The 22,574-nt window shown below is 43.6% G+C and overlaps 1 protein-coding gene across 2 annotated transcripts in view; it reads left to right on the top strand.

Annotated features, from left to right (window-relative positions):
• bms1 (BMS1 ribosome biogenesis factor) overlaps positions 1-20,973 on the top strand; it is a 120,737-nt gene extending 99,764 nt beyond the window's left edge. For both annotated transcript variants that reach the window (XM_055661955.1, XM_055661957.1), the window contains exons 19-23: positions 75-197; positions 1,439-1,586; positions 6,181-6,356; positions 15,622-15,783; positions 20,507-20,973. In XM_055661955.1, coding sequence (XP_055517930.1) covers positions 75-197; positions 1,439-1,586; positions 6,181-6,356; positions 15,622-15,783; positions 20,507-20,731 — 834 coding nt within the window. In that variant the 3' untranslated portion in view covers positions 20,732-20,973. The remainder of the gene's footprint in view (positions 1-74; positions 198-1,438; positions 1,587-6,180; positions 6,357-15,621; positions 15,784-20,506) is intronic.
• The last annotated feature ends 1,601 nt before the right edge of the window (positions 20,974-22,574 follow it).

The following is a 22,574-nucleotide window of genomic DNA, read 5'->3' as shown; positions in this document are numbered from 1 at the left end:
GGGTCTTTGATGATACTGCCTGCCAAGTGTAAAACCTCACAATTCTCAATGCTCATTGATTCTTTTCTTTGCAGAAAGATTTCAGAATTGCAGCGACGGGTGTAGTGCTGAACCTCGATAAATCCATTAGTGTCGTTAAAAAACTTAAGTTGATTGGATTCCCATTCAAGATATACAAGAACACCGCCTTCATAAAGGTACGCATCTTTCCCATTGTTTTCCATCTAATCTTGTTCCAACCCCTCTCCTCACTGACTCCTTTATCCCTTTATCTTTCCTATCCTGTCTCCTTACCTCCACCCACCCAAACATTTCCCTGTTTGTCTCTATTTTCTTCCTTAAACAGAGGAACTATTTGTTCTCTATTCTGCTATTCTCCACTCCTCTTATTCCTCATCTGTGACTAAAGTGGATGCAAAAATCTCTGTGAAAGTCGGAGCAATCTTCTCTCTTTCCTTTTAATAATCTGGGATAGATCCATTGTGTGCTGGTGAGTTATCCACCAAATCCAACATCTTGATATCAATGTGCCCTCGAGTAACAGCATCCCCCTTCCTGATCTCACTGACCTCCCTGTCCATCTCCTTGGTGAGCACCGATATACAGTACTCATTAAGGTGCTGCTCCGTGACTTAGCTGGGCTCTGTTGAAGCATTGTAAAAGGCTGAATATGGAGGTCAGATGGGAATTAAAGTGATGTGAGTGGAATCTGACAATGGCCCGTGTGGATTTAACGGAGATGCTGAGCAGTGCGGTTTCTCCAGAGTAAAGGAGCCCACGTTGTCAGCACCAAATGCCAGTTCACTCGTGTGGAAGAAGTACAAGTGGATCTCCAATTCACAGGGAAGCAGTGCTTGTGTCCCTGGATATCGGGAGGGGAAAATGAGAGTGAACCTACCAACCCATCCATCTTTGGGATGTGGAAGGAGTCAGAGCACCAAGACAAAACTCATGCAGTCATGGGGGAGCTTGTAAACTCCACACAGACAGAATCCTAGGTCAGGGCTCTGATGCAGTGAGCCAGAAGTTCAATTCACTGTGCCACTAGTTTGCGGTCTTGTAATCATGTCTAGTTAAGTTAGTGTGGTTAACTTACACTTGTTATTTAAATACCGTGAGTTTCAGACCTTCATAAAGGTTCGCACCTGTCCCATTCTATCTGTGATGGAAGAAGGGAACCCCCGTTCCCTAAAGAATGAGGACATCTCGGATGTCCTGATATGGACCCACATGTGGCGGATGTGGAGGAATTGAGAGTAGGGGATAGCGTCTTTGCAGTGGGAGGAAGTGCAGTCCTAATAGCTGTGGGAGTCAGTGGGTTTCCAATAGATGTCTGTCCATACTATCTCCTGTGATTGTGACAGTGAGATCAAGAAACAGGAGGGAGATGGTCCAGGTGAATGTATCCATCCTCATGGATTATTGTGCTTGCACACAGGGAATGTTTAACTCTGCTCTGGAAGTGGCCAAGTTTGAAAATGCGTCACTGCGAAGTGTAAGTGGAATCCGTGGTCAGGTGAAGAAAGCGCTCCGTGCCCCAGAGGGTGCTTTCAGAGCCTCCTTCGAAGACAAGCTGTTAATGAGTGGTGAGTGATGAGCTTCTATATCTCCTTCTGAAAGGAATATTCTCTAAATGTAAGACAGCAGAGCCTAATGAACATATTTATTCCACCATCAGTTCTCACTGCCCCACAAATCTTTTGTCCATTTGGAATTTTTAATGTTGAGCAATTTTTGTACCCAACATTTTGGGATCTGGGCACTGTTGATGGCTGCCTCCACCTGCAGTCTGTTTGTCTTTTTATTTATTTTTATTTTTAGTATGTTTAAAGTATTTTTTGGTGGTTTTTTTAAAGTATTTTATGTGCTCTATTAGTTCTAGATACAGGTTAATTCAATTTAAAGTCTTGCATAGACTACATTATTCTAAAACCAAACTTAACAAGATTTTTGAATCGGTTTCCTCCATGTGTGACAGATGTGGTACTGCAGAAGGATCACTATCACATTTATTCTGGCATTGTCCAGTATTAAGTAATTTCTGGAGTGACATATTTAACTGTCTTTCAAAACAATGTCGAATAAATATTCCGCCTGATTGTAATCTGGCTATTTTTGATTGCTCTGACAATACAAGGGCCCTTCCTTCCCACCAGAAGCAGATTCTTAGAGCAGGTATGGTTGCAGCTAAAAAAATAATATTACTGAATTGGAAGTCTCAACTCTCCACATGTTTCAAGAGGTGGTTCAACGAAATGCTATCTATTGCTAAGATGGAACAGATTCGTTTTAACAAAGGGAATTCACAAAATTATTTTTTGGAGGTGTGGAAACCATTTTTGATATTGCTTGATGAGGCATAACTCTGATTTGTTTATTTTACTGCTGTGCTATGCCTTTAATCTGAGCGAACTTTGATCTTGCACTCTGACATATTCTGGCTGCCCTCCACTCATTTTAATTTTTTTTTTTTTTGTTTTGTTTGTTTGTTTTTATTGTTTGTTGATATGTTTTTGGGTTTGTTTGTTTTTTTTTTGTTTTTATTTGATTTTTTTGTTTTTTTTTTTTTTGTTTCTTTAATTGTTGTTTTTTGTTCTCAGTCTACTGTGTGCTTGATATGATAAAATTTGAAAAAAATGAAGCTGTACAATAATTTTATAATTGTAGATGCCGAACGATTTATCCGTGTACAATTGCTTCTAATAAAAATAAATTAAATAAAAAAAATATATATATATTCAAATACTTTGTACCAGTGCCCTTTTGAGGAAGAATGTTTAAAAAATGTGTGACAATCCAGGAGGAAAAAAGCCTCATTTGTAATGTAAATGGGCAACCCTTGTTATTAAGTGTTACATTTGGTTCCAGGTATAGAGCATAGAACAGTACAACACAGAACACGGCCACTTTGACCCACAACGTCCATGCCAAATATGTTGCCAAGTTAATTTTATCTTCTCTGCCTGCACGTGATCCTTCTCCCTCCTCCCTGCATATACATGTGCCCATCCAAAACTCATAGTTAATTTCCATTATTTCTGCCTCCAGCAGCACGTTCCAGGCACCCACCACACTGTAAAACAAAACTTTCCCCAACACATCTTTTAAATTATGCCAATTTCACCTTAAAGTCAAGAGGTGTCTCAGGCAGAACAGTGAAATTCTTGCTTGCAGCAGCACAACAGAATATGTAGCCATAGTACACTGAAAACAATATAATAAAAATAAAACAAGTTTGTGTTTGTGTGTGTGTGTGTGTGTGCATATATATACATATTTTTTTGTCTGCTTATTATATTATTTACATATGTATATATATTCCATGCATGCATGCACACACATACATTTAAACAACACAGACAATAATAGTAGTAATAACAATAATAAAAAGCTATGCCTTCTCATCTTTGACATTTCCACACTGGGGGAAAAGGTTCTGACACACTATCGTATCTATGCCTCTCATAATTTTATAAACTTCTATCACGCCACCCTTCAGCCACCAACACTTCAGAGAAAACTGCAGGTTTATCCGTACTCTCCTCTCCAATCCAATCCAATCCTCGTATTCCTTCTTTACCTCTCTATCTACTTGTGTTGCAACTTTCAGGGAGCTATTGCTTTGACCCCAAGATCCCTCTGTGGATGAACGCTGTTAAGGGTCTTGCAACCGTACACTTTCCCCTTATGTTCGACCTCCCAAGGTGCAACGTTTCTCACTTGCTCAGATTAAACTTCATCTGCCATTGCTCTACCCATGTCTGTCACAAATTTATATCCCACTGTATCGTTTTATAGCCTTCCTCACTGACTGCAACGCTGCCAATATTTTTGTTGACTGCAGACTTACTAATCAGCCCATCTATATTTCCGTCCAAGTTATTTGTACGTTGCAAACAATAGAGGTCCCAGCACACATCCCTGTGGAACTCCACTGGTCACATACCTCTAACCAGAAAAGCACATTTCCATCATAGCCCTCTGCCTTCTATGAGTAAGCAGGTACTGAATCCAAACAGCCAAGTCACCGTGGATCCCATGTAACTTAATCTTCTGGGTCAGCCTACTATAAGGAACTTTATCCAATGCCTAACTCAAATCCACGTAGACACCATTCATTGCCCCATGCTCATCAATCACCTGCATCACCTCCTCAAAATACTCAGTCAAGTTCGTAAGACATGACCTGCTTACGTGTCTAAGCATGTGACTGCTTACATGATTTGCTGTGCACAATGCCGTGTTGCCTCCCTAATTAACCGACTCCCCAATGCAAGAAATCTCATCCCGAAGAATCCTCCCCAATACTTTATAACCACTGACGCGAGGCTCGCTGTCTTATAATTTTCTAAATTCTCTCTACTTCCCTTAAATAAATGAACAAGATTAGCTACTTTTCATTTCTCTGAGATTTCACCTGTGGGTTGAGAAGATACAAATATTATCATCAAGGTCCCTGTAATCTCTTGCTTCCCTCAATAACCTGAGGTTCCATCAGACCCTGAGGATTTATCCACCTTAATGCCCTTCAAGAGACCCAACCCATCCTCCGACTGGATCTGAAACTGCCTTAGCAGATTAATGTTATAACAGAGGGGATGAAGCTAGCCTTGAATCTGGTCCTAGGCGCTTTAAAACGTTTGTATCCTGTGCTCGGAGGGTGAGGGGAGCAGAGAGAATGACCAGGGTGTGAGTGGTCCTTGAATATGTTGGCTGCTTTGCAAGACAACATGAGGTATAGAGAGAGACTGTGTAAGATGGTTCTGTGTTCACAACACTGCAATGTCTTGTGGTCTTGGGCAGGGCCATTGCCATAGCAAGCTGTGATTTCCATAGGTGCATTTGTAGAAATTGGTCGGAATCATTGGAGACATTCTTTTTGTTTGAGCCTCTGTATTCTTCAGCATTCACTATATAGGTCCTGCCCATGTTGGTGTACTTTCTTGGCCACAGCATCATTAGAGTTAGAAACATAGAAAATTGGTGGAGGAGGAGGCCATTCGGCCCTTCATTGTGATCATGGCTGATCGTCCCCAATCAATAACCCGTGCCTGCCTTGGCCCAATTCAAATTGTTGGTGATATTTATACCTAAGTCCTTGAAGCTCTTAACTGTGTACACATCTGTACTGTTATATGAAGTCATATAGCATGGGAAAAGGCCCTTTGGCACAACAGGCCCACGCTGACCAACATGTCCCATGTACACTAGTTCCCCTGTCCTGTGTTTGGCCCATATTCCTCTAAAAGTGTCCTTTCCATGTACCTGTCAAATTGCTGTTCAATCATTGTGATAGTCCCTGCATCAACTACCTCCTCTGGCAGCTCATTCCAATCATCCACTGCCCGTTGCGTAATAAAAAAACACCCCTCAGATTCCTATAAAGACTTTCCCCCTTCACCTTAAACCTATGACTTCTGCTTCTCAATTCCCCCACTCTAGGCAAGAGGTTCTGAACATCCCCCCGATCTATTCCTCTCATTATTTTATACAGCTTTATAAGATCACCCCTCATCCTCGTGTGCTCCAGGGAATGAGTCGCAGTCTGCTCAGCCTCTGCCTTTAGCTCACACCCTTGAGTTCTGGCAACATCCTTGTAAATCTTCTCTGCACCCATTCCAATTTGACAACATCTTTCCTATAACGTGCCCAGAACTGAACATAATAGTCTAATTGCGGCTTCACTAACTTCTTACATAACTGCAACATGACCTCCCAACATCTACACTCAATATTCTGAGTGATGACAGCCAATGCGCCAAAAGCCTTTTTGACCACCCCATCCACCTTCAAGGAACTATGTACCTGCACTCCTAGATCCCTCTGCTCTACAACATGTCCAAGAGCCCTGCCATTCACTATGGAGGTCCTGCCCATGTTAGAGTTTCCAAAGTTTATAGCACCATTGATACAGACTGAAGTGTGTACTCCACCCCACTTCCAGAAGATGACATCCAGCTCCTTCATCTAGCTGCCAATGAAGGGCAATTTTCTGTCTGGACACCGTGCTACTAAACTCTGCAGCTCCTTGCTGTACTCCGTCCCTCCATTGTTTAAGATCTGGCCCACCACGGTGGTGTTGTCTGCAAACTGGTATATTAAGTTATAATTGATGATCAGTAAATAAAAATATTAAATATTTAAATATTATAAAGCTGAAATATTAGTTCTTTTTCTCAGACATCATTTTCATGAGAACGTGGTACCCAGTTTCGGTGCCGAAGTTGTATAATCCAGTCACCTCATTGCTCAGGCCGAACACTGAAAGGGAGTGCTGGACTGGGATGAGGACCGTTGGACAGCTCAAACATGACCTGGGCGTCAGGATGAAACCCAACAAGGATTCCCTCTACAAGGTCAGTTGGTGGAAAACAATCATCACCCCATGTCAGGAAGCGGCACTTTTCGCTTTATTGCCATGTGTACCGAGGTACAGTGAAAAGCTTTTGTTGCGCGCTAACCAGTCAGCAGAAAGACTATACACCGTTACAGTCGAGCCATCCACAGTGTCAGATGCATGATTAAGGTTATAACGTGAATAACGTTTAGTGCAAGATAGAGCCAGTAAAGTCCGATCAAAGGTATTCTCACGGTCTCCAATGAGGTAGATGGTAGTTCAGGACTGTTCTCTTGTTGTGGTAGGATGGTTCAGTTGCACAGCGAGGATAACAGCGGGGAAGAAACTCCCTGAATTTGGTGGTGTGTGTTTTTACACTTCTATACCTTTTGCCTGATGGGAGAGGGGAGAAGAGGGACCTCCTTGATTATGCTGCTGGCCTTGCCAAGACAGCCTGAGGTGTAAATGGAGTCAATGGAAGTGTGGTTGATTTGTGATGGTCTGGGCTGCATCCACAATTCTCTGCAATTTCTTGTGGTTTTGCATGGAGCTGTTCGAAAACCATGCTGTGGTGCACCCTGATCCTGGGACGTTGGGAGTGTGGGGGGAGGGTCCCTCAAAGAGGGTGTGTGGAGGGAATGTTTCTCAATGCGGGGTGTGGAGGGAATGTCCCTCGATGAGAGGAGCGGCCCACAATGAGGGCCGTGTGGAAGCAACGGAGTGTGGAGGAGGGAGGCTACCTTGCTGAGGGGAGTGGAGTGTGGAGGGGGAGTCCTTCAATGAGGGGAGTGTGGAGGGGGAGTCCTTCAATGAGGGGAGGGTGGAGGGGGGAGGGTCCCTAAATGAGGGGAGTGTGGAGGGGGAGTCCTTCAATGAGGGGAGTGTGGAGGGGGGTCCCTAAATGAGGGGAGTGTGGAGAGGGCGTCCCCCAATACGGGGAGTGTGGAGAGAGGGTCATTCAATGTCAGTAGTATGGAGGGAGAGTCCCTTTGGAGTTTGGAAGGAGAGTTCCTGAGGAGAGCATGTTAAGCCTGATAATGCAAAGTGCTGAGCACAATAACCATATAACAATTACAACACTGAAATCTCGGCCCCTCTAGTCCTTGCCGAACACTTACTCTCACCTAGACCCATCTACCTGTACTCAGACCATAACCCTCCATTCCTTTCCCGTCCATATACCTATCCAATTTATTTTTAAATGATAAAATCGAACCTGCCTCCACCACTTCCACTGGAAGCTCATTCCACACAGCTACCACTCTCTGAGTAAAGAAGTTCCCCCTCATGTTGCCCCTAAACTTCTGTCCCTTAATTCTCAAATCATTTCCTCTTGTTTGAATCTTTCCTGCTCTCAATGGAAAAAGCTTATCCACGTCAACTCTGTCTATCCCTCTCATAATTTTAAAGACCTCTATCAAGTCCCCCCTTAACCTTCTGCGCTCCAAAGAATAAAGACCTATCTTGTTCAACCTTTATCTGTAGCTTAGATGCTGAAACCGAGGCAACATTCTAGTAAATCTCCTCTGTACTCTCTCTATTTTGTTGACATAATTTGGCGACCAATATTGTACACCATACTCCAGAATTGGCCTCATCAATGCCTTGTACAATTTTAACATTACATCCCAACTTCTATACTCAATGCTCTGATTTATAAAGGCCAGCACACCTAAAGCTTTCTTTATCACCCTATCTACATGAGATTCCACCTTCGGGGAACTATGCACAGTTATTCCTAGATCCCTCTGTTAAACTGCATTCCTCAATTCGCTACCATTTACCATGTACGTTCTTTTTTGTTTGTCCTGCTAAGATGTAGCACCTCACATTTATCAGCATTAAACTCCATCTGCCATCTTTCAGCCCACTCTGCCAAATGGCCTAAATCTCTCTGTAGACTTTGAAAATCTACTTTATTACCCACAACACCACCTTTCTTAGTATCATCTGCATACTTACTAGTCCAATTTACCACACCATCGTCCAGATAATTGATGTATATGACAAACAACAGTGGAACCAACACAGATCTCTGAAGCACCCCACTAGTCACCGGCCTCCAACCTGACAAACAGAATTCCACCATTTTGTGTACCTTCCACCATAACTCTCTGGTATCTCTCATTCAGCCACTGTTGAATCCACTATTACTACCCACTACTCCACTATTACTACCCAACAATTGAACCTTCTTAACCAACCTTCCATGTGGAATCTTGTCAAAGGCCTTACTGAAGTCCATATAGACAACATCCACTGCTTTATCCTCATCAATTTCCCTAGTCACCTCTTCAAAAAATTCAAGATTAGTCAAACATGACCTTCTAGGCACAAATCCATGTTGACTGTTCCTAATCAGATCCTGTTTACCCAGATGATTATATATATTATCTCTAAGTATCCTTTCCATTAATTTGCCCACCACTCATCAAACTAACAGGTCTATAATTGCTAGGTTTACTCTTAAAACCGTTTTTAAACAATGGAACAACATGCGCAGTATGCCAATCTTCCGGCACTATTCCCATTTCTAATGACATTTGAAATATTTCTGTCATAGCCCCTGCTATTTTCACACTTCCTTCAATGTCCTAGGGAATATCCTATCAGGACCTGTAGACTTATACACTTTTATATATTTTTTAAGTGTCAGTATTTCCTCTTCTTTGATCCTCATAGTTTCCATAGCTAACCTACTTGTTTCCCTTACCTCACATAATTCAATATCCTTAGGAGATTATCCTTAGAAGATCGATAGGAGATTGAGGGGGAATCTTATAGAAACTTACAAAATTCTTAAGGGGTTGGACTGGCTAGATGCAGAAAGATTGTTCCCGATGTTGGGGAAGTCCAGGACAAGGTGTCACAGCTTAAGGATAGAGGGGAAATCCTTTAGGACCAAGATGAGAAAAACTTTTTTTACACAGAGAGTGGTGAATCTCTGGAACTCTCTGCCATAGAAGGTGGTTGAAGCCAGTTCATTGGCTATATTTAAGAGGGAGTTAGATGTGGCCCTTGTGGCTAAAGGGATCAGAGGGTATGGAGAGAAGGCAGGTACGGGATACTGAGTTGGATGATCAGCCATGATCATATTTAATGGCGGTGCAGTATCGAAGGGCCGAATGGCCTACTCCTGCACCTATTTTCGATGTTTCTATGTTTCTCCTTGGTTAATACTGAAGAAAAGAAATTGTTCAATATCTGCCCTATCTCTTTTGGCTCTGTACATAGCTGTCCACTCTGACTCTCTAATGGACCAATTTTATCCCTCGTTATCCTTTTGCTATTAATATAGCTGTAGAAACCTTTTGGATTTACTTTCACCTTACTTGCCAAAGCAACCTCATATCTTCTTTTAGCTTTTCCAATTTATTTCTTGAGATACTTTTTACATTCTTTATACTCCTCAAGCACCTCATTTACTCCATGCTGCCTATAATATTGTAGATCTCGCTCTTTTTCCGAACCGTGTCCAATTTCCCTTGAAAACCATGGCTCTTTCCAATTATTACTCTTTCCTTTCAACCCAACAGGGACATAAATATTCTGTACTCTTAAAATGTCACCTTTAAATGTCCTCCATTTCTCTTCTACATCCTACCCATAAAACAAAATATCCCAATTCACGCCTTTTAAATCCTTTCGCATCTCCTCAAAGTTAGCCTTTCTCCAATGAAAAATCTCAACCCTTGGTCCAGTTCTGACCTTCTCCATAATTATATTGAAACTAATGGTATTGTGATCACTGGACCCGAAGTGCTCCCCAACACATACAATGGAATGTTACCTAAGGCTACAACAGGGCTGCAGTAACTGGTTATCTGAGATCATAGAACAAATGCATAGACACAAGCCATTCAGCCCGACCACTTATGCTGTTGTTTATGCTCCACTCAGCCCTTCTTCCATAACCTTCATCACATTCTCTACCCCCCTTCCCCCCAAGTTCATTGTATCTGTATCCGGTATATTCACTATCTATGGTATTTGCTTCAGCCACCGCCTATGAAAGCAAATTCCGCTTTTTCATAACTCTGAATAAAGAGATTTATCTTCTGACCTCACTGTTGGTTTTTATAGTAATTATTATAGCCAGGATTTTGCCGTAAATGCCTTTTCATGCCTTTTTTGATGATCTCACCAGATTTTTCATGATCGCTGCCCTCAATCAGCCTTTTTTTGCCGTTTTGCTAAAAGGTCGTGCTATTTTCTCGTTGTACCTTGAGTACAGTCGTTTTCTATGTTAACACGTTAATATTAATGTTAGTATTAATATGTTAACATAGTATAACTTACAAGAAAATTTCCACCACTGGGGCGAAACAGGGGGCTCCACAGTCGGCCATTCATTTGTTTGTGCCGCTGCCCGCTGGTTCAGTCTTCTCCAAGATCTATTTAAGAAAGAACTGCAGATGCTGGAAAAATCGAAGGTAGACAAAAAATGCTGGAGAAGCTCAGCGGGTGAGGCAGCATCTATGGAGAGAAGGAATAGGCGATGTTTTGGGTCGAGACCCTTCTTCAGATTGATGGGGGGGGGGGGGGGGGGTGGGGGCAGGAAAATTAAAGGAAAAGGCAGAGACAGTATGACCAGGAGAGCTTGGAAGGGGAGGGGGAGGATGGAGAAGACGAGGGCTATCTAAAACTACCCAAGCAAAATACCCAAGCTTGACTCCTCACTGCTTTTACTGCTGGCTCCAGTCGCAAATCTGAGTTTGAGTGATCTTTGCAAGGCATTCATTGATGCTGGAATTCCACTGTGGAGATTGGAAAACAAACCTCCCAGAGGTTTTTTAGAGAAATACACAGAGAAACATAGACCAAGCGAGTCATCATTACGGAAAAATTATGTTGACAGCAACTTTAACATTGTTGTGCAGAAAATTAGAGATGAAGTTGCATGCAACAAAATATGGACAAGAAGGAACTGCAGATGCTGGAAAATCGAAGTTAGACAAAATTGCTGGCGAAACAGCGGGTACGGCAGCATCTATGGAGCGAAGGAAATAGGCAATGTTTCGGGCCGAAAGGTTTTCGGCCCGAAACATTGCCTATTTCCTTCGCTCCATAGATGCTGCTGTACCCACTGAGTTTCTCCAGCAATTTTGTCTACCAACAAAATATGGATCTCAATAGAAGAGACAACCGATGCTGTGGGGAGTTATGTTGCCAATGTGGTCATCGGTACACTGGAGGCAGGTCAACCATCAAAGGAGTATTTGTTGACATCGGATGTATTGGAGAAGTCAAACAGCTCAACTATTGCTCAGTTGTTTACATCTTCACTTGCTGTACTTTGGCCAGAAGGTATAAAACACCAGAATGTTCTTCTGTTTGTGACTTAATGTTTTATTCCCGAAAATGTTGCATTTGACATGCTTAGCTCAAGGACTTCATAGAATTGCCAAGCACAAACGTAGCTTGTTTCCAAATGTCGATCGCCTAGTTTCCAATGTCAAGAAAATCGTCCTCAAAGCACCTTTTGTTTTGGTGAAAGGGTCACCTAGTCTATACATGGTCTTGTCAATGGCATGGATAGGAAGATGAATTAGGACTTGCAAACAGCGGTTCAGAAGTTAATCCTGCTCTTTTCAGAAGTTAGTCCAGTTTAAAGAAATGTCCCATCCTGAAACATCACCTATCTACATTCCCCAGAGATGCTGCCTTGGCCGATGACATACTCCAATACTTTGTGTTTTTCTTTGTAAACCAGCATCTGTAGTTCCTTGTATCATCTTTGGAAATTAGGTAACAGTTAAAAAAAAAACAAGACCTTTCGGGTTGTCATCTCAGGATTACTACCCATGCCATATGCTAGTGAGATAAGAAATAATAATAGTGCAGTTCCATAAGTGGCTTAGGAATTGTGCAGGAGTGAGGGCTTTGGATATGTGGATCATTGAGCTCTCTTCAGCAATTAGAGATGAACTATCTAGTTAAAGACAGTCAGCATGGTTCTGTATGTGGGAGATTATGTCTCACAAATTAACCAAGATGGTTGATGAGCCCAGGGCCATAGACATTGTTCATATGGACCTCAACAAGGCTTTAATAAGATTCCATATGGGTGTAGAATGGCGAATGGAGTTTATTGCAGATAAGTGTGAGAAGTTGCATTTTGGAAAGTCAAACCAGGGCACAATCTTGAAGTGGGGGTGCGGGGGCGGGAAGAAGAAAGGAAGAGGCGGAGACAGTGGGCTGTGGGAGAGCTGGGAAGGGGAGGAGAAGGAGGGAGACAGCAAGGACGACCTGAACTTGGAGAAGTCAATATTCATACCGCTGGGGTGTAAACTACCCAAGCAAAATATGAGGTGCTACTCCTCCAATTTGCGGTGGGACTCACTATGGCCATGGACGATGCCCAAGACAAAAAGGTCGGATTCGGAATGGGAGGGGGAGTTGAAGTGCTGAGCCACCGGGGATCAGGTTGGTTAATGCGAACTGTGCGGAAGTGTTGGGCGAAGCGATCGCCAAGCCTGCGCTTGGTCTCACCGATGTAGAGCAATTGACACCTAGAACAGCGGATGCAATAAATGAGGTTGGATGAGTTGAACATTGACTTTTCCAATTTCAGGGAGTCCTTGCTTTCTCCCTCCTTCCCCTCCCCTTCCCAGCTCTCGCCAACAGCCCACTGTCTCCGCATCTTCCTTTCGGCTTCCTGCCCCCCGCACCCCCACATCAGTCTGAAGAAGGGTCTTGACCTGAAACGTCACTTAATGCTTCGCTCCATAGATGCTGCCTCACCCGCTGAGTTTCTCCAACAATTTTGTCTACCTTCGATTTTTCCAGCTTCTGCAGTTCTTTCTTAAATATTCGGAGTATTGTGTTCCGTTTTGATCAGCCCGCTAAAAGAAAGTTTTAATTACCGGTAGCTGGAAAGAGTACAGAGCAGATTTACAAGGATATTGCCAGAACTTGAGGGCCTGAGCTACAGGGAGATGTTAAACAGGCTAGGACTTTATTCATTGGAGTGCGGAGGGCAGAGGGGTGATCTTATGGAGGTGTATAAGATCATGAGGGGGATAGATAAGGTGAATGCACAGAGTCTCATACCCAGTGTAGAGGAATCAAGGGACATAGGTTTAAGGTGAGTCTTAAAGAATGGCCTGTTTCCATACTCTATTAAGTCATATTACATAGAAACATAGAAAATAGGTGCAGTAGGCCATTCGGCCCTTCGAGCCTGCACCGCCATTCAATATGATCATCCAACTCAGTGTACTGTACCTGCCTTCTGTCCATACCCCATGATCTCTTTAGCCACAAGGGCCACATCTAACTCCCTCTTAAATATAGCCAATGAACTGGCCTCAACTGCCTTCTGTGGCAGATAATTCCAGAGATTCACCACTCTCTGTGTGAAAAGCTTTAGGAAACTTGAAGCTTTAGGAAACTTTGCTTCGACTATATTTGGAGTATTGCATTCAGTGCTAGTTGCCCCATTCTTCTTCTTGCATATGGCGTGCACAGCCTAAAGTTGTAGGTCAACTTGTTCTATTTGATCTTGTTTGTGCAAGTCGGGTTCATTGCAATAGTCGAAACAGGGTGGACCACGTCAAAGTTGCAATCTCCCACCCCAGTTGCCCTATTACAGGAAGGCTATGGAGACTTTGGAGAGAGTGCAGGAGAGTTGTACCAGAATAACACCTGGATTAGTGGGTACAGGTTCACAATCTTTTATCCAAAATTCCGAAAACCAAACATTTTTAACTGCCGGGTTTGAGGCGCAAACTCGCGACCTTGTGGCCACGAGCCGAGCACTCTACCACTGAGCCACCCGTTAAACGTTAAAATCTGCGCTAAAAATCTTCCATTCCGAAATCCGAAAAATTCCGAAATCCGAAAAGTGTCTGGTCCCAAGGTTTTCGGATAAGAGATTGTGAACCTGTATTAGCTAAAAGAAGTAGGATAGCCATGGACTGTTTTCTGGGTAGACGTTGGTAAAATTATGAGGGGCATAGTCTGTCAGAACATTTTTCCTCAGGTAGAAATATCGGTTTACGGTCAGAGTGGAATGTTTAAAGGAGATGAGCAGGGCAAGTTTTTTACGCAGAGGGTGGTGAGTGCCTGGCATATGTAGTGGTGCAGGGAGAGGGGATAATTGCGTTTAAGTGGCTTTAAGAGAAGCACATGTAGGGATATGGATCACGTGCAGACAGAGGAGATTAGTTTAGCGGCATCGTGTTCGGCATGAACACTGGTTCCTGTGCTGAATTGCTCCATGTGGCAATAGTCGTCTATCCAAATGCTGGTAGATCGTGTCCTTCACATTTGTGGATCTCTGGAACACCGTGCCACTGAGAGTTGCGAAGAATCTGTCTGGGTTAGATGCAGAAGCAGGAGGGTAGTAACCAGAGAAATAGATGTTATATCTGGAAAATGAACGAGATGAGACATTAAGAAATACATTTTTTGCAACGTTCCTCTTATCTAGTACATTATCTGAAAGGGTGATTGAAACAGAATCTATAGGTCTTGAATATATAAAGAAGAACCTTCTGTATGGCCAAAGAGAAAATGGTGAGGAGTTGAACTCACTGGTTTGCCGCTGAACGAATCAATACAGACCTAACGGATCAAACGGTTTCCCTCGGTTTCCATCTTGCAAGGTTAATTTGAGACTGTGCAAGAGATTGGAGAGAGTTGTGAATGTAGCCCAGTCCATCACACAGCCCAGACTTCCCACCATTGACTCCATCTATACTTCACGCTGCCTCGTTAAAGCAGCAACATAATCAAAGACGTCCCACCCCAGTATTTCTTCTTTCTCCCCTCTCCCATTGGGAAAAGGTACAGAAGCATGAAAGATCGCACCACCAGACACAGGAACAGCTTCTACCCCTCTGATATCAGGCTTCTGAATGGTCCTTCCATAAGATAGGGTACTGTATGATTCACCTCTACCCCATTGCGGACATTGGACTTTGTCTCTGGAACTGATGCGCTCCAATGCTGAGAACTATATTCCGTACCTTCCCCTTTGCTCTACCGAGTGTACTTGAGTTTGGTTTGATTGTATGGTATTATCTGATTATCCAATCCGAATTATCCTATTGGGTAGCATGTAAAACAAAGCTTTGTGCTCGGTACACGTGCCAATAACAAGAGTCTGGATGTTATATGTAAAGAATCGGTGGGCTGGCCATTTATTGTAAAGCATCTTAACCATGTGGTCATATCTCCTTACTGGCCAGTGCTGCTTATTACAACTAATTTCTTCTGACCTAGCAATAGGAACGTATTGATGGCTGACGCGTTTTCTAACTGAATGCTTTTCCTTCCAGCCCATTCAGAGAAAGGCGAAGCATTTTAACGCCCTCTACATCCCCAAGGCACTGCAGAAAGCCCTGCCCTTTAAGAGCAAACCCAAAAACCAAGAGAAGCTTCCCAAAATACCGGGCGATTTGAAGCGAGTCGCTGTTATAAAGAGTGCACACGAGAGAAAGGTAAGAGCAACTACACATCATTTTAGTACTCTTTCTTTTTAAAAAAAAGTCCTATTCATTGCATCGGGTGTTGGAGCATTTTCTGCCATGCTGCAGTCTTGTTGTATTTCTCCTCTAGATCCAATTTCAGTGTGTGGTTTTCACGCTTTGCCACACCTGACATGCTTTGTACTGCCCCTCCTCTCTTCTAGCTTTCAATGCCCGCCCCCCGCCCCCCCCCCCCTTTGCAAATGGTCTGAAGAAGGGTCGCTACATGAAACGTCACCTATGCATATTCTCCAGGGATACTTCCTGACCCTCTGGGTTCCGGCAGCACTTGATGCCTTTCATTTGAAATATAGAAACATAAAAAATAGATGCAGGAGTAGGCCATTCGGCCCTTCGAGCCTGCACCGCCATTCAATATGATCATGGCTGATCATCCAAATCAGTATCCTGTTCCTGCCTTCTCTCCATACCCCCTGATCCCTTTAGCCACATGGGCCACATCTAACTCCCTCTTAAATATAGCCAATGAACTGGCCTCAACTACCTTCTGCGGCAGAGAATTCCACAGATTCACCACTCTCTGTGTGAAAAAAGTTTTCCTCATCTCGGTCCTAAAAGACTTTATCCTTATCCTTAAACTGTGACCCCTTGTTCTGGACTTCCCCAACATTGGGAACAATCTTCCTGCATCTAGCCTGGCCAACCCCTTAAGAATTTTGTAAGTTTCCATAAGATCCCCCCTCAATCTTCTAAATTCTAGCGAGTACAAACCGAGTCTATCCAGTCTTTCTTCATATGAAAGTCCTGACATCCCAGTAATCAGTCTGGTGAACCTTCTCTGTACTCCCTCTTTTGCAAGAATGTCTTTCCTCAGATTAGGAGACCAAAACTGTACGCAATACTCCAGGTGTGGTCTCACTAAGACCCTGTACAACTGCAGTAGAACCTCCCTGCTCCTATACTCAAATCCTTTTGCTATGAAAGCCAACATACCATTCGCTTTCTTTACTGCCTGCTGCACCTTCAATGACTGGTGTACCATGACACCCAGGTCTCGCTGCATCTCCCCCTTTCCCAATCGGCCACCATTTAGATAATAGTCTGCTTTCCCGTTTTTGCCACCAAAATGGATAACCTCACATTTATCCACATTATACTGCATCTGCCATGCATTTGCCCACTCACCCAGCCTATCCAAGTCACCTTGCAGCCTCCTAGCATCCTCCTCACAGCTAACACTGCCCCCCAGCTTCGTGTCATCCGCAAACTTGGAGATGTTGCATTCAATTCCCTCGTCCAAATCATTAATATATATCGTAAATAGCTGGGGTCCCAGAACTGAGCCTTGCGGTACCCCACTAGTCACTGCCTGCTATTGTGAAAAGGACCCGTTCACTACTACTCTTTGCTTCCTGTCTGCCAGCCAGTTCTCTATCCACATCAATACTGAACCCCCAATACCGTATGCTTTAAGTTTGTATACTAATCTCTTATGTGGAACCTTGTCGAATGCCTTCTGAAAGTCCAGATATAACACATCCACTGGTTCTCCCTTATCCACTCTACTAGTTACATCCCCGAAAAATTCTATAAGATTCGTCAGACATGATTTACCTTTCATAAATCCATGCTGACTTTGTCCAATGATTTCACCACTTTCCAAATGTGCTGCTATCCCATCTTTAATAACTGATTCTAGCAGTTTCCCCACTACCGACGTTAGACTAACTGGTCTGTAATTCCCCGTTTTCTCTCTCCCTCCCTTTTTAAAAAGTGGAGTTACATTAGCTACCCTCCAATCCTCAGGAACTACTCCAGAATCTAAAGAGTTTTGAAAAATTATCACTAATGCATCCACTATTTCTAGGGCTACTTCCTTAAGTACTCTGGGATGCAGCCGATCTGGACCTGGGGATTTATCGGCCTTTGATCCATTCAATTTACCTAACGCCACTTCCCGGCTAACCTGGATTTCACTCAGTTCCCCCATCTCATTTGACCCCCGGTCCCCTGCTATTTCCGGCAGATTATTTATGTCTTCCTTAGTGAAGACAGAACCAAAGTAGTTATTCAATTGGTCTGCCATGTCCTTGTTCCCCATGATCAATTCACCCGTTTCTGACTGCAAGGGACCTACATTTGTTTTAACTAATCTTTTTCTCTTCACATATCTATAAAAGCTTTTGCAGTTTTTATGTTCCCTGCCAGTTTTCTTTCATAATCTATTTTCCCTTTCCTAATTAAGCCTTTTGTCCTCCTCTGCTGGTCTCTGAATTTCTCCCAGTCCTCTGGTAGGCTGCTTTTTCTGACTAATTTGTATGTTTCATCTTTTGTTTTGATACTATTCCTGATGGATACAATTGTTGTAGTTCATCCATGCAGTCTTTAAATGCCTTCCATTGCATATCCACCGTCAACCCATTAAGAATCAACCGCCAGTCTATCTTGGCCAATTCACGTCTCATACCCTCAAAGTTACCTGAAATTAGTCTTCTATCGGGCTTCTACTCCTTCCCTGATGCAAGTGACAGAGGACGAGAGAGTTCCAACAGTGCGAACCTGGGGAAATGTTCGAAGCCTTGTTTAACTCCAGTACTGAGTCTTGGGAGACAATTGTAGGAGAAAGATGCTACAGCATTTGTGGTGATGTTTTGCTAATGAAAAATTATCAGCAAGAAGGTGATAGCGGTTGATTTAGGCAGTCCAGTAAAGGTCCACCACCGATTTCCAGCACTCTTAGCTCCAGAGCCTTGCCGTATTATTTGTTTTACCGGATCACAGAGGTCACGGACTTGGGGAGCAGTGATATCGGCCCACAAAGTCGGGCACCCAAGTCGGCTATGGGAACAGATCTGCCAGTTCCGGCTGGGCCAGAGTTCCAGAGCCCTGGCCGCAGGGGGCAAATTGGACCCGCCGATCAGCTGGGGAGGTCACATTTTTGGCGCCACATTTTGTGGGGGGCATTTCCAGGGGGATTTCCAGTGCACTCTCGTAATTACGTCTGGTTTAAAGGGGGTGCCGGACTACCAGTTGCTGAAAAATTGGTGGTGGACCTGTAGATGTTATCTATATGGATTTATTATGAGGAATCTTCAACAAATTGCTGGCTAGCAAACGTGCAGACTGTAAAATAAAATATCCTAAACAGTGTGGGTAAAAGTGTGGCAGAGTATTCACATTGTGCTCAACAATGGTGATCTTCAGCAATCAGCTCCAGGGCCACTCGGGATTACTTAAAATGCTTTGATGACTTGGATCTTGCTTGGCGGAATAGTGAACAGCATAGATCGTGGGTCTAGACAGTAAAGATAGACTGGCAGATTAGATGGACGTGGCAGATAACATTTCTTACAGTGAGAAGTGTAATATTTAGAATCCTCCACAGGCAGCAATAGTTGAGTTTATTGGTTCACAAAGGGGACAGCTTGTGTTAATATCAAATTAGTTATTTAAAAGAAAATTGGCCTTTAATGGATGCAGCACGTTGCTACGGACCATGGGCAAATCAGTCTTCACAGCTTCACAGAAGTGGTCGTCATTGTCTTGCAGTGCCAGAGACCCGGGTAGGATCCTGACTACGGGTGCCGTCTACAGAGTTTGTACGTTCTCCCCGTAACCATGTGGGTTTTTTCAGAGATTTTCGGTTTCCTCCCACACTCCAAAGATGTACAGGTTTGTCGGTTAATTGGCTTGGTATAAATGTAAACTGTCCCTAGTGTGTGTAGGATTGTGTGAATGTGCGGGGATCGCTGGTCGGTGCGGACTCAGTGGGCCGAAGAGGCTGTTTCCACGCTGTATCTTTAAACTAAACTAAATCTCAGAGAAAACCCACGCAGGTCACGGGGAGAATGTATAAACTCCGTACAGACAAGCACGCATAGTCAGGGTTGAACCTGGAGGCAGTAGCTCTATCGCCATTCCACCATGTTGCTCGTTAATAGTTCTATTAATTAGCTGACGACCTCAATTCTGTCTGCATGCTGATAAATTTCATGTAAACAATTCATTTTGGTAGAGAGAACCATGAGGTAAATATCAGCTAAATAGCCTTGTTTTCATGTGAAAGCACTAAATTCGCCATCTTCCAGTTTTCCTACAAATCTCCTATTTCCATCAATTGTACAAATATCGGTGGGTCCTACAATTTATTTCCTAGTCACCCATGATGTCCTGGAATCCTGTAAGAAAATCTGTCAGACTGAACATGCACTTCGCAGAACATAGAAACATAGAAATTAGGTGTAAGAGTAGGCCATTCGGCCCTTCGAGCCTGCACCGCCATTCAATATGATCATGGCTGATCATCCAACTCAGTATCCCATAACTGCCTTCTCTCCATACCCTCTGATCCCCTTAGCCACAAGGGTCACATCTAACTCCCTCTTTAATATAGCCAATGAACTGGCCTCAACTACCCTCTGTGGCAGAGAGTTCCAGAGATTCACCACTCCCTGTGTGAAAAAAGTTCTTCCCGGTGGTTGCCGGAGGTTGCAGGTAGTGGAAGCAGATAGAGAGACTGACAAAAAACTCTGGGAACCGCACGGAAACCTTGGGTGGGGCGCAAAGTCTCCAGAGGTTTCTGTTCAGGTTTCCTAAGTGGGACAGAGGCATTCCTTTCTAAAAGAGTACAGCAAACAAAGCCAGCCAAAGAGCAGCTGGATCTTGTTATTTTCTTTGTAATCTTGTTTGCAGTCAGCAGTCGGCCTTCACTTGTTGAAAATGTTTTTGTCCACAGATCTCGGCCCTGATCTCTGCTCTGAGCACTGTTAATGCGAACAAGGCACAGAAACATCACAAGAAAGAGAAGCAACAGCACAAGAAGTTCCTCGCCCAGAAACAGAAAGAGCAAGAGGGTAAGATTCAAAGGCAAAAAGAAGCTCGAAAGAAAATCTTCCGAGTGCTGGGTCAGAAGGAGAAGCTCAAAACGAAATCCAGCCTGAAGGGAACTGAAGAAGATTGAAGTACCTGACATCACTCGTTCACCTGCAGCCATTGTCGCTGCAGCAAATCCTAGCTGCAAAACGAACTGTACATTTGATTCAGAACTTGTCCTTCTCCTTTGCACACATTTTAGGAAGTTCCATCTGCAAAGAATATTTTATAAAAAATTATCCTGAGGCAAAAAGGTAATGGAAGACAAAATATTGCATTCTCTGTTAAATACTCCTTGCCTTATATAAAGCGTTCTTAGAAAAACTTAAACATTTCCTTTGTATCAATAATGATTTTTAGTTCCTGAAGCCCACATTGTGGAATCGGTGCTTGGATCGAAAAGGTTTAGGACTTGGGGGACAGGGTTTTTTTTTTTCATTTTCACAAACTCCACACAGACAATCATTGGTGCTGTCTGTGGAGTTTGCACACTCTCCCTGTGGTCTTCCTCTGGATGCTCCTACATCCCATACACGTGCGGGTTTGTAAGTTAATTCATGTGATGGAAGCAGAATTGGCCATTCGGCCATTAACGTCTTCTCCGCCGTTCACTCATGGATGATCTATCTCTCCCCCCCCCCACCCCCAAGCCTCATTCTTCTGCCTTCTCCCCATAACCTCTGACACCGACCGGTGCTACCACTCTATCGAGGCCTTTCACTATTCGGTAAGTGTCAATGAGGTCCTCTCTCTTATTTGTCTAAACTCCAGTGAGTAGAAGCCCAGTGCTTCAAACATTCACCATATGTTAACTAAATAATTCCTGGCTCATTCTCGTTAACCTCTTGTGGACCGTCTCCAACGCCAACACATCCTTCCTCAGATATTGGGCTCAAATTTTCTCACAATGCTCCAATTGCAGTCTGGCCAACACCTTGTAAAGCCTCAGCATTACATCCCTGTTTTTGTATTCTCCGCTCTAAATAAATGCTAGCATTGGTTTTGCCTTCCTCACTACCGCTTCGACTTGCAAATTAACTTTTTGGGAATCCTGAATTAACACTCCAAGTCCCTTTGCATCTCTGATTTCTGAATTCTCTCCCAAATTTAAAATTGTCTAGGCCTTCATTCCTGTTACCAAAATGCATGAGTCCACACTTTGCTACACTATATTCCATCTGCCACTTCTCAGACCACTCTCCCAACCTGTCCAAGTCCTTCTGCAGAGCCCCTGCTTCCTCTACACTACCTGCTCCTACACCTATCTTCGTGTCACCTGCAAACTTGGCCACAAGGCCTTCAATCCCTTCGTCCAAATTATTAATGTACAACGTGAATAGGAGCGGCCCCAGCACCGACCCCTGTGGAACTCCGCTAGTCACTGGCAGCCAACCAGAAAAAACCCCCTTTATTACCACTCAGCCTTCTGCCATCCAGCCAACCGGCGATCCATGCTAGTATCTGCCCTTTGATACCATGGGCTCTCATCTTCCTCACGTGTGGCACCTTATCAAAGGCTTTCTGAAAATCTAGGTAAACAATATCCACTGACTCCATTGGCTGTTCTGCTATTTACTTCCTCAAAGAATTCCAGCACATTCGTCAGGCAAGATCTTGCCTACACAACCATGCTGACTTTGGCCTATTTTATCATGAACTTCTAAATACTCAGAAACCTCATTGTTTATAATAGACTCTACAATCTTACCAACCACTGAAGTCAGGTTAACCGGCCTATAGTTCCCACACTTCTGCTTTGCTCACTTCTTGAACAACGGGGTAATATTTGGCCTCTGTAAATTGCCCCTGGTGTGTTGGGGAGTGGATGAGATGATGGGATAACATAAAAGGGGGGGGGGGGGGGTCAATGGTCAGTGTGGACTCAGTGGGCCAAAGGGCTTGTTTCCATGCTGAATTACTCTCTCCATCTG

Source organism: Leucoraja erinacea, chromosome 34 (assembly GCF_028641065.1).
Source record: "Leucoraja erinacea ecotype New England chromosome 34, Leri_hhj_1, whole genome shotgun sequence".
In the NCBI taxonomy this organism is placed as follows: domain Eukaryota; kingdom Metazoa; phylum Chordata; class Chondrichthyes; order Rajiformes; family Rajidae; genus Leucoraja; species Leucoraja erinaceus.
The sequence above is the reverse complement of the archived record's forward strand: the minus strand, read 5'-3'. Positions and strand labels throughout refer to the sequence as shown.